The sequence below is a fragment of the Argentina silus genome, assembly GCF_951799395.1.
Source record: "Argentina silus genome assembly, chromosome: Y".
Taxonomy (NCBI): Eukaryota; Metazoa; Chordata; class Actinopteri; order Argentiniformes; family Argentinidae; genus Argentina; species Argentina silus.
The window spans coordinates 11,813,509-11,827,651 of NC_139654.1; the positions used below are offsets into that span (position 1 = coordinate 11,813,509).

Here is a 14,143-nt window from a genome sequence, read left to right on the forward strand (position 1 = left end):
GGATTTGTTGAACTGACAGCATTGATGCATTCATTTTGATGGCAAGTAAAATATTGTCAATGAGAACTTTAACTTGCTTGGGGTCAGATTTTGTTTTGTGTGACAGCTCGTTCCTTTTCTCTCGGTCTTTTGCGCTCTCCCGCAATAATGTACCAATCCCCTGTCCCACCTTAAGTCTTCGTACAATTCCAACAGCTTTCAAATGACTTTTCTGCTGAATGTGACGCTTGAGGTAGTCCAACTTCCATTCAGTCCACATTTTTCCCGCTGAAAGCTCATTTGCTACTTTGGCTTCACTGCATGTTTTGCAGAGTAGACCTTTCTCACTCGAAAAAGAAAAAATCTCACCCAGTTTCACCGCTTGTTCTTCTATTTGCACATACTCCGACAGCCATTTCATCCTAAAAGAACCGCATTTCTTTTTTACTTTGGCTTGGTGAGTGGATGTGTCGCTGGCGCTGCCCGTTCGTTTCGCCATGATAAGGGGTTGCGTCTCTTATTTGTGCCGACTGCCGCGCGACATCTACCGCCGGTTGCTGCGTTGCGCACATTTGAATTTACACGACATTTGGGTGCTCAAGTGGTTTTAAAAAATCAACAAGACCCACCTCATGTGTATTTGAACCAATGACCATTATATGCTGCACTCATGAAAATTACGACAAATCAAAAATGCTGCGCTACGCAGCAACTGGCGGCAAATTCAAATGTGCGTAACGCAGCAACCGGCGGTAGATGCAATGCTGCGTAGCGCAGCATCCGGCACAAATGGGTTAACTCCGCCGCATTGTTGTTAGCTAGCGAACCTGCATGGTGCGTATGGGCAGGGCACATATGCAAGCACTATCAATGCTATGATTGGCTGCGTAGCGTAAGTAAACCGTATCGTATCATTGGCTGGACACCTGTCACTCACTGTGTTACATTGAAAAATGGTACAAAAAACACATTATTGGTCTAATTAATTAGATTAGGTTAGGTCTAATATTAGATATTAATTAATACGTTTATGGTGAATTTTATTTTATGCGCTGCATAGATTTTCTTGTGCGCTGAGAATGTGCGAGCAGTGCGCGATTGCTCAGGCGCGCAGCTTAGAGGGAACATTGGCTACAACCACAACCAGAAAATCTGAAATATTAGCAGATGATGCACTGGCACAGCTTGATGCAGCTATTCAGAGTGCAGTATGCATATCTTTAGCCATTGATGAGTCTACAGATGTAACAGTTAATGCCCAGCTTTTGGTGTATGTGCGATTTTTTCACAAAGAGAAGAAAGAGATGTGTGAGGACTTGCTGTGTGTGACACCACTTGAGACACACACAAGAGGAGAGGACATACAGTTGTGGTCAGAAGTTTACGTACACTTGTAAAGAACATGTATGTCATGGCAGTCTTGAGTTTCCAATCATTTCTACAACTCTTATTTTTCTGTGATGGATTGATTGGAGCACATACTTCTGTCACAAAAAACATTCATGAAGTTTGGTTCTTTTATGAATTTATTATGGGTCTTCTGAAAATGTGACAAAATCTGCTGTGTCAAAAATATACATACAGCAATGCTAATATTTGGTTAAATGTCCCTTGGCCATTTTCACCTCAATTAGACGCTTTTGGTAGCCATCCACAAGCTTCTGGTTGAATCTTCGACCACTCCTCTTGACAGAATCGGTGCAGTTCAACTAAATTCGTTAGCTTTCTGACACAGACTTGTTTTTTCAGCACACTCCACATGTTCTCGATGGGGTTTAAGTCAGGACTTAAGTCAGAAACCTTAATTCTAGCCTGATTTAGCCATTCCTTTACCACGTTTGATGTGTGTTTGGGGTCATTGTCCTGTTGGAACACCCAACTACGTCCAAGACCCAACCTTCTGGCTGATAATTGTAGGTTTTCCTGAAGAATTTGGAGGTAATCCTCCTTCATTATTCCATTTACTTTCTGTAAAGCACCAGTTCCACTGGCAGCAAAACAGGCACAGAGCATAATACTACCACCACCATGCTTGACGGTAGGTTTGGTGTTCTTGGGGTGAAAGGCCTCACCTTCTCTCCTCCAAACATATACAGTGGGGGAAATAATTCTTTGATCCCCTGCTGATTTTGTTAGTTTGCCCGATTACAAAGAAATGAGCGGTCTATAATTGTTATGGTCCTCTTTTATTTTAACAAATAGAGACAGAATATCAACAAAGAAGTCCAGAAAAAACACATTATATAAAGTTATAAATTCATTTGCATTTGATCGAAGGAAATAAGTATTTGATCCCCAAGCAAAACATGACTTAGTACTTGGTGGAGAAACCCTTGCTGGCAAGCACAAAAGTCAGATGTTTCTTATAGTTGGTCACCAGGTTTGCACACATCTCAGGAGGGATTTTGGTCCACTCCTCTTTACAGATCCTCTCCAAATCCTGAAGGTTTCAAGGCTTTTGCTTGGCAACTCGAAGCTTCAGCTCCCTCCACAAATTTTCTATAGGATTAAGGTCTGGAGACTTGCTAGGCCACTCCATGACCTTAGTGTGCTTCTTCTTGAGCCACTCCTTTGTTGCCTTGGCCGTATGTTTTGGGTCATTGTTATGCTGGAAGACCCATCCACGACCCATCCTCAGTGCTCTGGCTGAGGGAAGGAGGTTCTCATCCAAGATCTTACGGTACATGGCCCCGTCCATTGGCCCCTCAATGCAGTGAAGTCGTTAATGTTTCCACCTCCGTGTTTGACGGTGGGGATGGTGTTCTTGGGATTGTAGCATTCAGCATTTCTCTCCCTCCAAACACGACGAGTCGAATTTATGCCAAAGAGTTCAATTTTGGTCTCATCTGACCACATTACCTTCTCCCAAGCCTTCTCTGAATCATTTAAGTGTTCATTGGCAAACTTCAGATGGGCCTGTACATTTGCCTTCTTGAGCAGGGGGACCTTGCGGGCACTGCAGGATTTCAATCCGTTACGGTGTAGTGTGTTACCAATGGTTTTCTTGGTGACTGTGGTCCCAGCTGCCTTGAGATCATTACCAAGCTCCTCCCGTGTAGTTCTGGGCTGATCCCTCACCCTTCTCATGATCATCCTTACCCCACGAGGCGAGATCTTGCATGGAGCTCCAGACCGAGGGCGATTGATGGTTATTTTGTATTTCTTCCATTTTCTAATAATTGCACCAACAGTTGTCTCCTTCTCACCAAGCTTCTTGCTGATGGTCTTGTAGCCCATTCCAGCCTTGTGCAGGTCTACAACTCTTACCCTAATGTCCTTTGAATGTTCTTTGGTCTTGCCCATGGTGGTGAAGAGGTTGGAATGGAAGAGATTGATTCTATTGACAGGTGTCTTTTATACCCATAACAAGCAGAGATTAGGAGTACTTTCTTGAAGTGACAGGACTAATCTGTGTGCCTCATGGGCATATAACCGGTCTGTATGAGCCAGAATTCTTGCTGGTTTGTAGGGGATCAAATACTTATTTCCTTCGATCAAATGCAAATGAATTTATAACTTTCTATAATGTGTTTTTTCTGGACTTCTTTGTTGATATTCTATCTCTATTTGTTAAAATAAAAGTACCATAAAAATGATAGACCGCTCATTTCTTTGTAATCGGGCAAACTAACAAAATCAGCAGGGGATCAAATAATTATTTCCCCCACTGTATCTGGTCATTGTGGCCAAATAGCTCAATTTTTGTTTCATCTGACCACACAACTTTCCTCTAGAAGGCCTTTTCTTTGTCCATGGGATCAGCAGCAAACTTCAGTCGAGCCTTCAGGTGCCGCTTCTGGAGCAACGGCTTCCTTCTTGCACGGCAGCCTCTCAGCCCATGGCGATGTAAAACACGCTTGACTGTGGACACTGACACCTGTGTTCCAGCAGCTTCTAATTCATGGCAGACCTGCTTTTTGGTGGTTCTTGGTTGACTCTTGACCATCCTGACCAATTTTCTCTCAGCAGCAGGTGATAGCTTGCATTTTCTTCCTGATCGTGGCAGTGACACAATTGTTTGCACAGTTGATCTTGGGACCTGTTGCTGCTTTGAAATGGCTCCAAGTGACTTTCCTGACTTGTTCAAGTCAATGATGCGGTTTTTCAGATCCGTGCTGAGCTCCTTAGACTTTCCCATTGTAGCGTTTTTGGCTGAGTGTAATGAGTGTATCAAACGAGCCCTATTTAAATGGGCTGAAATAAGTCACCAGCTGTAGTCAATCATAATCACTCATAAGAAGTTAAGAGGCCATGCCACAAAGCAAATTTGATTGACACAACTTTCTGTATCACCAAAATTGATAATTCAAGGTGCTGTATGTATATTTTTGACCCAGCAGATTGTCATATTTTCAGAAGACCCATAATAAATTCATAAAAGAACCAAACTTCATGAATGTTTTTTGTGACAAACAAGTATGTGCTCCAATCAATCCATCACAGAAAAATAAGAGTTGTAGAAATTATTGGAAACTCAAGACTGCCATGACATACATGTTCTTTACAAGTGTATGTAAACTTCTGACCACAACTGTATATGAGGCGATAAAGGAGATGCTGAAAAAGAGGAAGATTGATCTGAAACAAGTGGTCTCAGTCACCACAGATGGCGCCCCTGCCATGGTAGGAAGAGAGAAGGGGGCTGTGTCACGGATGAAACAAGACAACCCTGATCTCATAGCTTACCACTGTATCATCCATCAGACTGTTCTGTGTGCCAGTCTGTCTGAAGAGATTGCTGAAGTAATGAATACAATGATGAAACTCATCAACTTTCTTAGGGCATCCTCATCCCATCAGCACTGTCTGCTGAGAGAATTTCTGAAAGAAGTTGGGGCAAATGACCTACTACTGTACAATAATGTACGATGGCTGAGCAAAGGGAATGCATTGGGCGCTTCTGGTCCATTCGAAATGAAATAGCAGATTACTTACAGCAGCTCAAGAGTCAGAAAGCAACAGAGTTCTCAATGTTTTTGCAAGATGAGCACAAGATGGATATGGTTGCTTTTTTAGTTGACATCACAGCACACCTTAATGAGCTCAATTTAAAGATGCAGGGTCAGAAAACTTCAGTTTCTGATTTGATGAAAGCTGTCCGCTCTTTCCAGAGGAAGCTGGACATTTTCAAAGCTGATATTCAAGGAGAGTGTGCACACTTCCCAAAAGTGCAGGAGCAGATTTGGGGTGAGCGAGATGTTTCTCCATATGTTGTCTTCATAGACAAGCTGATTAGAAACTTCAGTCAACGATTTGACAGCTTCAGCCTTGGGCAGCAGCTCCTCCTACTAATCCAGAATCCATTCCTCATCAGAGAAATCAGAGAATTTTCTAAGGAGGTGACACAGACCTACAAGTGGGCGCATGCTAGATCTCTACAGCTAGAGCTCACTGATCTGCAAGCAAATGTTGTGCTGAAACAGCATTTTGAAGAAACTGACCCTGCTGCTTTCTGGCTTCAGACTGTGTCTGAGACTGTTTTCGCTGGTCTAACCAAAGTAGCACCTTGACCATGTTTGGATCGACTTACAGCTGTGAATCAGCTTTCTCGACTATGAACATCATTAAAAATAAGTACAGTTCCAGGCTCACCAATGAGCACCTGCACATGTGCATGCGAATGGCACTAACTCCATTCCAGCCAAGATTCAAACTACTGGCAGGGCAGTCGCTGGCACATTTCTCTCACTAGGAAAGAGAGCTCTGTTTGCACTTTTTCTAAACGAGGCACATTTTATTCAGAAGAAATTATTTTGTTTTACCAGAAATGTAGGCCTTATTGTGCCTGTTTTATTTTACCAGAAATGTAGGACTTGCATTCATTGTGCCAGGAAAGGAAGTTAAAACACTTTGCACTTTTTTCTTTAAGAGACACTTTTTATTTAAGTTTATTTTCTTCAGAAGAAATATGGTCATGTTTGTTTTTTGTACTTGAAATATAGGCCTTAAGTTCATTATGCTGGGACTCATTTTATTTATGGTAAAGACAGCTATTTGTTATCCATCCAAGTGCCAAACAAGTTCAATGTGTCTGTATATTAAAAGTATCCAATTTTGAAAATTGACAATTAAATATTGTTGAAATGATGTGGAAATGTACGTTGTTGATGTTATTTGATAGAAATAGAGGTAGGCTATGGACGCAAATTAGAGGTCCGGACCTTTGCTAGGAGGAAATGTTAGTAACTGGACCTCTTGCAGTTTTAATTGAATACCGCTGGTATAGGCCAACTGGCCTCTCCCACCTATGTTCTATTGTTTGGAGGATATTTACAGACCATTCATTATTTGAGTTGAGTGTCTAAGGGTAGCCTATGGGCACCAGTCTCCCGTGTTGTCCACAGCGTTAGACGTATGGTTAAACTTCCATTTGTTTATTTTATATGTTCCTTTGAAACTGTTAAATTGTTTCATTTGTTGATGCTCTATTCTCATTCTTCCTATGTGCATGAATGTGATGTTGTGCGCTAGATAAAAGGTTCTGTTAGAACAGCACAACAACCTGGTTACAATTATCACAGAGTTCACCATTAATGTCTGATGTTTACATGCATCGTTAACAACACATGGAGTCCAGTCATCGACTTCAGGTATTGGACAAAGCGTAAAACTTTTGGGTATTCTTTATGGAATCTAGGAAGAAGCGTTTCTCACAGCTTACATAAATTCCTGATTAAGCCCAAGTGCTTCAAACTGTGGAGAGGGAGACTCTGAGTTGCGCATCCACTGCATAGCCTGCGGCTAAAAGGCACATTGGCCCCTGGACATGCTGTGTGCGCACAGAATTCCTTGCTGTGGTTTGAGTCACTATTGCCCTGCCTTATAGGAGGTTCAGTAAGCCTGTTGTGTGGGTAAGACTTTATATGTGAAAATGTTCACAATTCTGCTGTGCCTAATGTTTACGCGCACACACCTTCCAGCCCAGTGTCAGCTGACTTGCCCTCCAGTATGCTTTGCTATCTCGCTACACACATTTAGCAAAACGTGTGCACGCACACGCAATCTAGTTGATATCAGCATGACACAGGCTCTCCACGCTCCATCAGCCAGTTAATGAGATGAGGTGTCCAGGGGGCTGCACTCGAGCGGAAATTGACCATGACTGACAGTGAGTCATCTCCTCAGTCACTGGAGGGGAAATTAATTCCATATGCTGGGTGTTGTTCTGGATATCCTGTTATATATTCACTAACTGTCTTTCTCTGGAAGTGGTCTCTCCATCGGGTCTGTTACAATACAATTACCACCTGTTCCTATTGAACTACAGCAAATGGACAGTTCTAATAAAGCACAAATAGTTTTACCCCAAGGTTCTCCTATTAAATTTCCATTAAACCCCACATTGTGAGCAATTTCAAGTGCCCTGGACCTGAAATTATTCCTATCAATAATTGAGCTACTTCACCTCATTATGATGCAGATTTTTTCCTGAGGGTTTTAGAGTGAAAAGGCACCAACAGAGCACCGGAGGAGCTCTGAATCCTCCTCAATTTATTAGCATGTGAGTAGAGGGCTGTCCCTGAGATGGAATGAAGTGATTAGATTAGAAATGTAGTCGTCACCCTTGCCCAGAACCAACCATACACTGCACGACCCACTGCAGAAATTATTCACTCGAAATAAAGAATGTGAGACTGACAACAGTGTCTCATCAATTGGGATAAATCAAATGAATAATGTATTATTGTTCATTCAATAGTCAATGTTCTAGTAAAATACAACATTAATAATCAACAGAAAGAAAAAAAACGTGCGAGGAGAGAGCAACAACATATACCCCAGGTGAAAATAGAATAGTTGTTTACTGGAAGCCACAGCTCCCAAAGACTCTCTGATGAAAACTTTTACATTCATTTGTTATATACTGAAAAAGACCGTCTAAAACATGTGCGTGGGGAGGACAGATAACTAATGTTCTCAACATAACTCCCGACGCACAAGGCTCTACTTCATAACACATAACACAGCCAGTATTAGTTCTCCCTGAGCACCCCCCCTAAGGGACCTAACTGTGATATAGGTTTAAACCTTCTGTTACATACATTTTAAGACATAGTTGGCCACAACAAAGTGTAAGAAATAGTATGAATGGAAGTTCAACAAGAGGTCAAGACAGACAGATTCCTTCATCACTCTGTGGCCTTTGACTCATTCTCCCATCTGTTCCCAGTACATCCACCACAGGCTGATCCACCTGACCCCGGCAGACTACGACGACTTTGTCAACATCATCCGGAGTGCCCGCGGCGCCTTCTGCCTGACCCCCGTGGGCATGATGCAGTTCAACGACGTACTGCAGAACCTGAAGAGGGGCAAGCAGACCAAGGAGCTCTGGCAGCGCATCTCCCTGGAGATGGCTGCCTTCTCCCCGTGACTGTGAGAGGAGGGGGGGGGGTCTACTATCGTGAAAAAGTACAGTCTGGACAGGTCTGGTTTGCCTGACTGCCCCTAGCATTTTGGATTAACGAAGGGCACACTCATCAAGGTGAACGTCATCAGCACGTGTGTTTCCTCACCTTAATTAGTTTGTCCTGCGTTACTCCAAACTGCTGGGGGCAGTCGTGGCAGGTGACATGGAGATGGATAATCCAGCAAATGTCATAGCTGTGCAACAACACAGAGCTGAGGGGGAAGCTGAGAGGAGATCATCTTATGGTTCCTCTTGTCTTTTTGAATTGCCTCTCCCCCGTTTATCATGGTTCATGTCTGTGTAACTTCCTGTAATATATATCCCTTCATGCTCACCCTCTCAGTTGTCTCCAATGCTCTTTGTTTGCTTGTGGTCTAAATGTTCTCATTTATTTTGTTAGTTTGTTCTTCATTTTAATGAAACCACTAAGTCAGATTCATACTGCTACATTCCTCTGTCCTGGGGGGAGTGAGCCTCCACCAGTCACCACAGATCTGAATTTGAGGTTTTCTGACAGTGTTTAAACAAGAAAAAAAAAAGAACAAGACAAAAAAAAGTTAATTATTCTGAACTTTATGTATATAGAAAGTACAGGTGAGGATTCTTCAGTATTTTTGTTTTAGCTTTTTTTTAAATATATTTTGTATGGAATGATACATTTTAAGAGAATGAGATTATAATGTGAGTTTCTTGAAATGTACATATGCCCAGCACATGTACTGTGCATATTGGCTTGTTAGTGATTTAACATATGCCTGCAAATTAGTTTTTTTCAATACCGTCGTAAAATGTCTGCTCCATTATCTATCAAACTGCCAAAGTAAGCCTTGTTTGTCAATTCACAATGTGTAACAGCGCCGCTGCTAGCGTGATTGGAGAACGAATTACAACTGTAACTTTTCGTGTGTTGCACGTGACCTCTTCCACCTAAGGTTAGAGAAGGAGAAAAAAACAAAAAACAGATGACAAGCGCTAAGGAATTAGTTTCTAAAAAATGCCACCCCTGCTATATGGCAGAATTTCGGGTTCCGACCTGACGATAAAAGAGAGCCTGCAGATTTGGACGAGGTTATTTGCAAGATTCGCATGAAAAAGTTGAGAGATGGGAACACATGGGAACTAATCTACACCCGCACATCAAACTGACACACCCATGAAGAGCTGCACGGATGGGATATCTGTCTGTATCAAGTGCCGCTGTCGGGTTCAGCTATTCGCTGACAACGCATATGTGGTCGTTAGTTAACATGACACCATACATGTCGTTAACCGTCCACTTTGTTACACCCGACTGGAAACTACAGTCAAAATGCCTACAGACTAGCTTTTTTCGAGAAAACCACACGGCGGACAACATTATTGATGCACTCCACGCGGCTGTTTTGACCATGATCTCAATCTGGCGGTGACGAAGTGCAGGACCAGAGGCAACGGATAGAGCGGGCCCTCTGAGTCTGCCGTGCCATTTCCGCCGTCTTCTCTCACAGCTGGCCCCGAAAGAGAGCTCAAAAAGAAGCAAGCGGACTCAGGACTCTCAGAGCATAGTCTCATAACGGTAACTAAATCAATATTTTACAGACAAATGATAGGCTATAGGACATGATACAGGTTATATTATTACGAATGCATCGCTTCATATGAAGCCACCATTATGCTATCCAACTGTTTAGTTTGTCAAGCTGTGATCGGGATGTCAAGTTTAAATTATTGTTTCGGCTTAATGTCATACATATATGGTATAGTCTTCACCACATAAATAATTCAGTTTTTCAATGTAGAGTAAATATATGGATCAAAGACGGCTCCCGCCAGCCCCCTGCGACGTTATTTTTCTGTATACCCCGCTAAAATTTGAGGACGATATAAAAGGTTTGAAAAAAATTAGATACCGCCCAACCCTAATACACGCACGTGTATATATATGCATATACACTCACCTATCACTTTATTAGGAACACTATACTAATACTGGGTAGGGCCTCCCTTTGCTCTCAAAACAGCCTTAATTCCTCGTGGCATTGATTCCACAAGATGTTGGAAACATTCCTTTGAGATTCTGGTCCATGATTCTGGTCCATGACGCAACTCCTGCAGATTTTTCAGGTGCACTTTCAAGATGTGAATCTCCCGTTCTACCACATCCCAAAGGTGTTCTTTTGGATTCAGATCTGGTGACTGGGAAGGCCTGAACTCATTGTCATGTTCATGAACCCAGCTTGAGATGACTTTTGCTTTTTTTGATTGGTATTAACAGGCCCAAAGTGTGCCAAGAAAACATTCCCCACACCATTATACCACCTCCACCATGAGAAGGTGTACACGTGTTCCTCAAAGTGCTCGGTGAGTGCGTGTGTGTGTATACACACACCTGAAATATAGAGTTTACTTAATAAAAATAATTTAAAAACCTTAACTTGCTGTATGCAATTTCACATGGGGGGTGTGAGACAGATTACTGTATGAAATGATTGGGGCCACATAACATTGAATAGAGACATGGCCAAATTAGTCTTGTGCGTGCTAGTGAGTTGTGATTTGTTTGGTGTAATTCACCGCTTGTTAGGTCCTCAGGTGAAAAGAGTTTAATTGAAAAACAATAAGACAAAATAGTAGTCCGATGTCGCTCTTACATCGGTGAAAATTGGAAAGTAGAGAACGTAGATATAACGTTAAATTCAAAAAGTTTGTTGAAAGGTAAGAGATTGACTTTCCTCACAATGCGACGGATGTAGGATTGCCTCCATGGAGAGGGTCATGTTATTGCAGAAGAGAGCAGGTTTAGAAAGTCGCATTCGGATGCAGGAAACTTTGTTGAAAGTTGAGGATTCATTAAGAAAAGTTAAGGAACCGGTAGAGTTTATTGAGAGTTCCATCCAATGCACTAGATCAGAGTTTAGAGTTAGACAGTAGCATTACCCCGGCACAGCCAGCAGACGAGTTTGTTGTCTCTGGGAGGCACTGTTGCCTGAGCCACTCTCCCCTGGGTGTCAAATTGAGATGTCTAATCGCTTCTCACCGCACTCCATAATTCGTTATATTAGATTAATGTCACCAGCAACTGCACACTGTTTACCGGGGGCCAGGGCTACCGACGTAGCAGCTAATCTTAAAATGCTGGCGTCTAAAGTGAAAAAAAGAGCAAAACTGCTTACGCAGTTTAGGGACATTGTTATTCACGTCGGCTCTAATGATGTTAGAATGAAGCAGTTAGAGGTCACTATGATTAACAATGCTACAGCCTGTGATCTTGCTAATAAAGATGAGTCGCATTGAGTAATTGTCTAGTCCCCTCCCGGCTAAGGGGAGTGACGAAATCTACAGCAGACTCACGTCGCCCAATAGCTGGCTGGCTGAATGGTGCGCCACACAATGTGTCGGGTTTATTAATTATTAACTGGTCCACCTTTTGGGGTAAGCCTGGCTTGCTAAAGAGTGATGGACTCCACCCGAGCTGGAGTGGCGCTCATCTCCTGTCTAGGAACATAGATGATAGTTTGCGTCAGTCTGATCAACGATGATATGTTAGGGCGCACGCCAGGCAGCAGACTTTTAGCCCCAAGTCTGCTAGTTCAGAGGACTCTGCCAGTAGTATTAGTACACACAGTTTGGGTATTTTATCAAATCATATTGAGACTTATTCTGTCCCCGTCATGGACCTGGTATAATTAAGCAAAATAGATTCTCTAGTCCCTGTTCTAGCAACCTAATTTGTATAGAAATCTGATAGTAAAAATGCACTCTGCGTCTCTTTCCAACACCCAGCTTAAACCGGGCATACTAGACATTAGATCGCTCACTACTAAGGCTATTCTAGTTAATGAACTTATTACAGACCATAAATTAGACGTGATAGGACAAACTGAAATGTGTGTTCTTGAGAACACGTGGAGTGTGCTGAAGAAACAAGTCCGTGTCAGAAAGCCAACGAATTTAGTTGAACTGCACCGATTCTGTCAAGAGGGAGTGGTCAAAGATTCAACCAGAAGCTTGTGGATGGCTACCAAAAGTGTCTAATTGAGGTGAAAATGGCCAAGGGACATTTAACCAAATATTAGCATTGCTGTATGTATATTTTTGACCCAGCAGATTGTCACATTTTCAGAAGACCCATAATAAATTCATAAAAGAACCAAACTTCATGAATGTTTTTTGTGACAGAAGTATGTGCTCCAATCAATCCATCACAGAAAAATAAGAGTTGTCGAAATGATTGGAAACTCAAGACTGCCATGACATACATTTCTTTACAAGTGTATGTAAACTTCTGACCACAACTGTAGATGATGATGCTGACCCGCTCAGAAAAGCTTTCTTAGCGCTTACTGACTCAGTTGTTTTTTTTTACAACATGTAACTGGACCTACCCACTGCCATCATCATACTCAGGATTTAGTTCTGTCACGTGGTATTGATATTGATGAAGTCTTAGTATTTCCTCACGTCCCTGTGCCATCAATTCACTTTTTTATCACATGCCAGCTCAGAGTAGGAAATTACCATAGCCCAGAACCTAGATATATTATTAGCCGTTCTATAAATTCTAGCACTGCTCAAAAATGTATAGAATTTCTCTTGGACTCTTTCCTACAATACAGAGAACCTGAATAGCAACCCCAGCCACATGTCTATGGATGAATATGACTTTGCTCTCCGAAAGACCTTTGACCTTGTTGCTCCACTCAGAGACACAAGAAATTAGCTCCCTGGTATGCTGATGACACCTTTGCCCGAAAACAAGCCTCAAGAAAACTCTAACAGAAGTGGTGCTCCACTAAATCAGATGTTTTTCACATTGCCTGGAAAGATAGCCGATCCCAGTATAAACAGGCCCTCGCTACAGCAAGATCCACCTACCTCTCAAACCTGATTGAGAAACAGTTTAGATCCTACCTAACAGATAGATGCCAGTTTGTTCTACTAGATAGGAAAACCTCAGCTCCCTCGATGGATGCACGATCACTCCTAAGCAGGTAGTAAAAAAAAAACTAAAAAAACCTTGGCGTTACTATTGATCCTGATCTTTCATTTGATACATTTATCAAAACCATCTCGAATAGCATTCTTTAATCTCTGTAACATATCTAAGATTAGACATTTTCTATCATTTAGTGATGCAGAAAAGTTGATTTACGCGTTTGTATCTTGATTTATGCACAATTATCTGGCTGCCCAACTCAAAATACAGCTGCTAGAATCCTTACTAGAACCAAAAAGTATAATCACATTACTCGTGTCTTTGCACTGGCCTCTGATTCAAGCACGAGTTGCCTTTAAAATTATATTATTAGCTTATAAAGAGTTACATGGACTCCCTCCCTCATCTCTCACTGACCTCCTTCAGCCATATAAACCTTCATGTGCGCTTTGTTCACACGATAGTCCTTCTTCCTGTTCAGTGGTGGGTGGGCTCTTGCGGTGTGCGGGCTTGGGTTGGCTGGGGCCTCTGCTGTAGGCCCTCCCAGTGCAGGCGTACAACCCAGTACCATGCGGGCTGGGATGGTCATGGTGCTGGCTCTCGACCTCATGCTGCTGCCCCCTCTACCCCCCTGATGTCCCTCTGACGGGCCGGCCCGTGACAGAGTGGACGCAGTGTAAGCGGGCGCTGGCCTTGTCCTTTTGTTGTGCTTGGGGCTTCAGGCCATCTGCTTCATGCTGATTCTCTCCTACTGTTTAATGTATCTTCTTATCTGTTCGAGGGGCTCTGAGTGAACTCCACCCTATACCCTGGTCCTTGCCCTTCACTATGGACCCCTC

At 42.6% G+C, this 14,143-nt stretch overlaps 1 protein-coding gene across 5 annotated transcripts in view; it reads left to right on the forward strand.

Moving 5' to 3' along the window:
- LOC310823783 (zinc finger SWIM domain-containing protein 8-like) overlaps positions 1-8,731 on the forward strand; it is a 100,404-nt gene extending 91,673 nt beyond the window's left edge. For all 5 annotated transcript variants that reach the window (XM_083696636.1, XM_083696632.1, XM_083696633.1 and 2 more), the window contains one exon: positions 8,150-8,731. In XM_083696636.1, coding sequence (XP_083552762.1) covers positions 8,150-8,353 — 204 coding nt within the window. In that variant the 3' untranslated portion in view covers positions 8,354-8,731. The remainder of the gene's footprint in view (positions 1-8,149) is intronic.
- Positions 8,732-14,143: the final 5,412 nt, after the last annotated feature.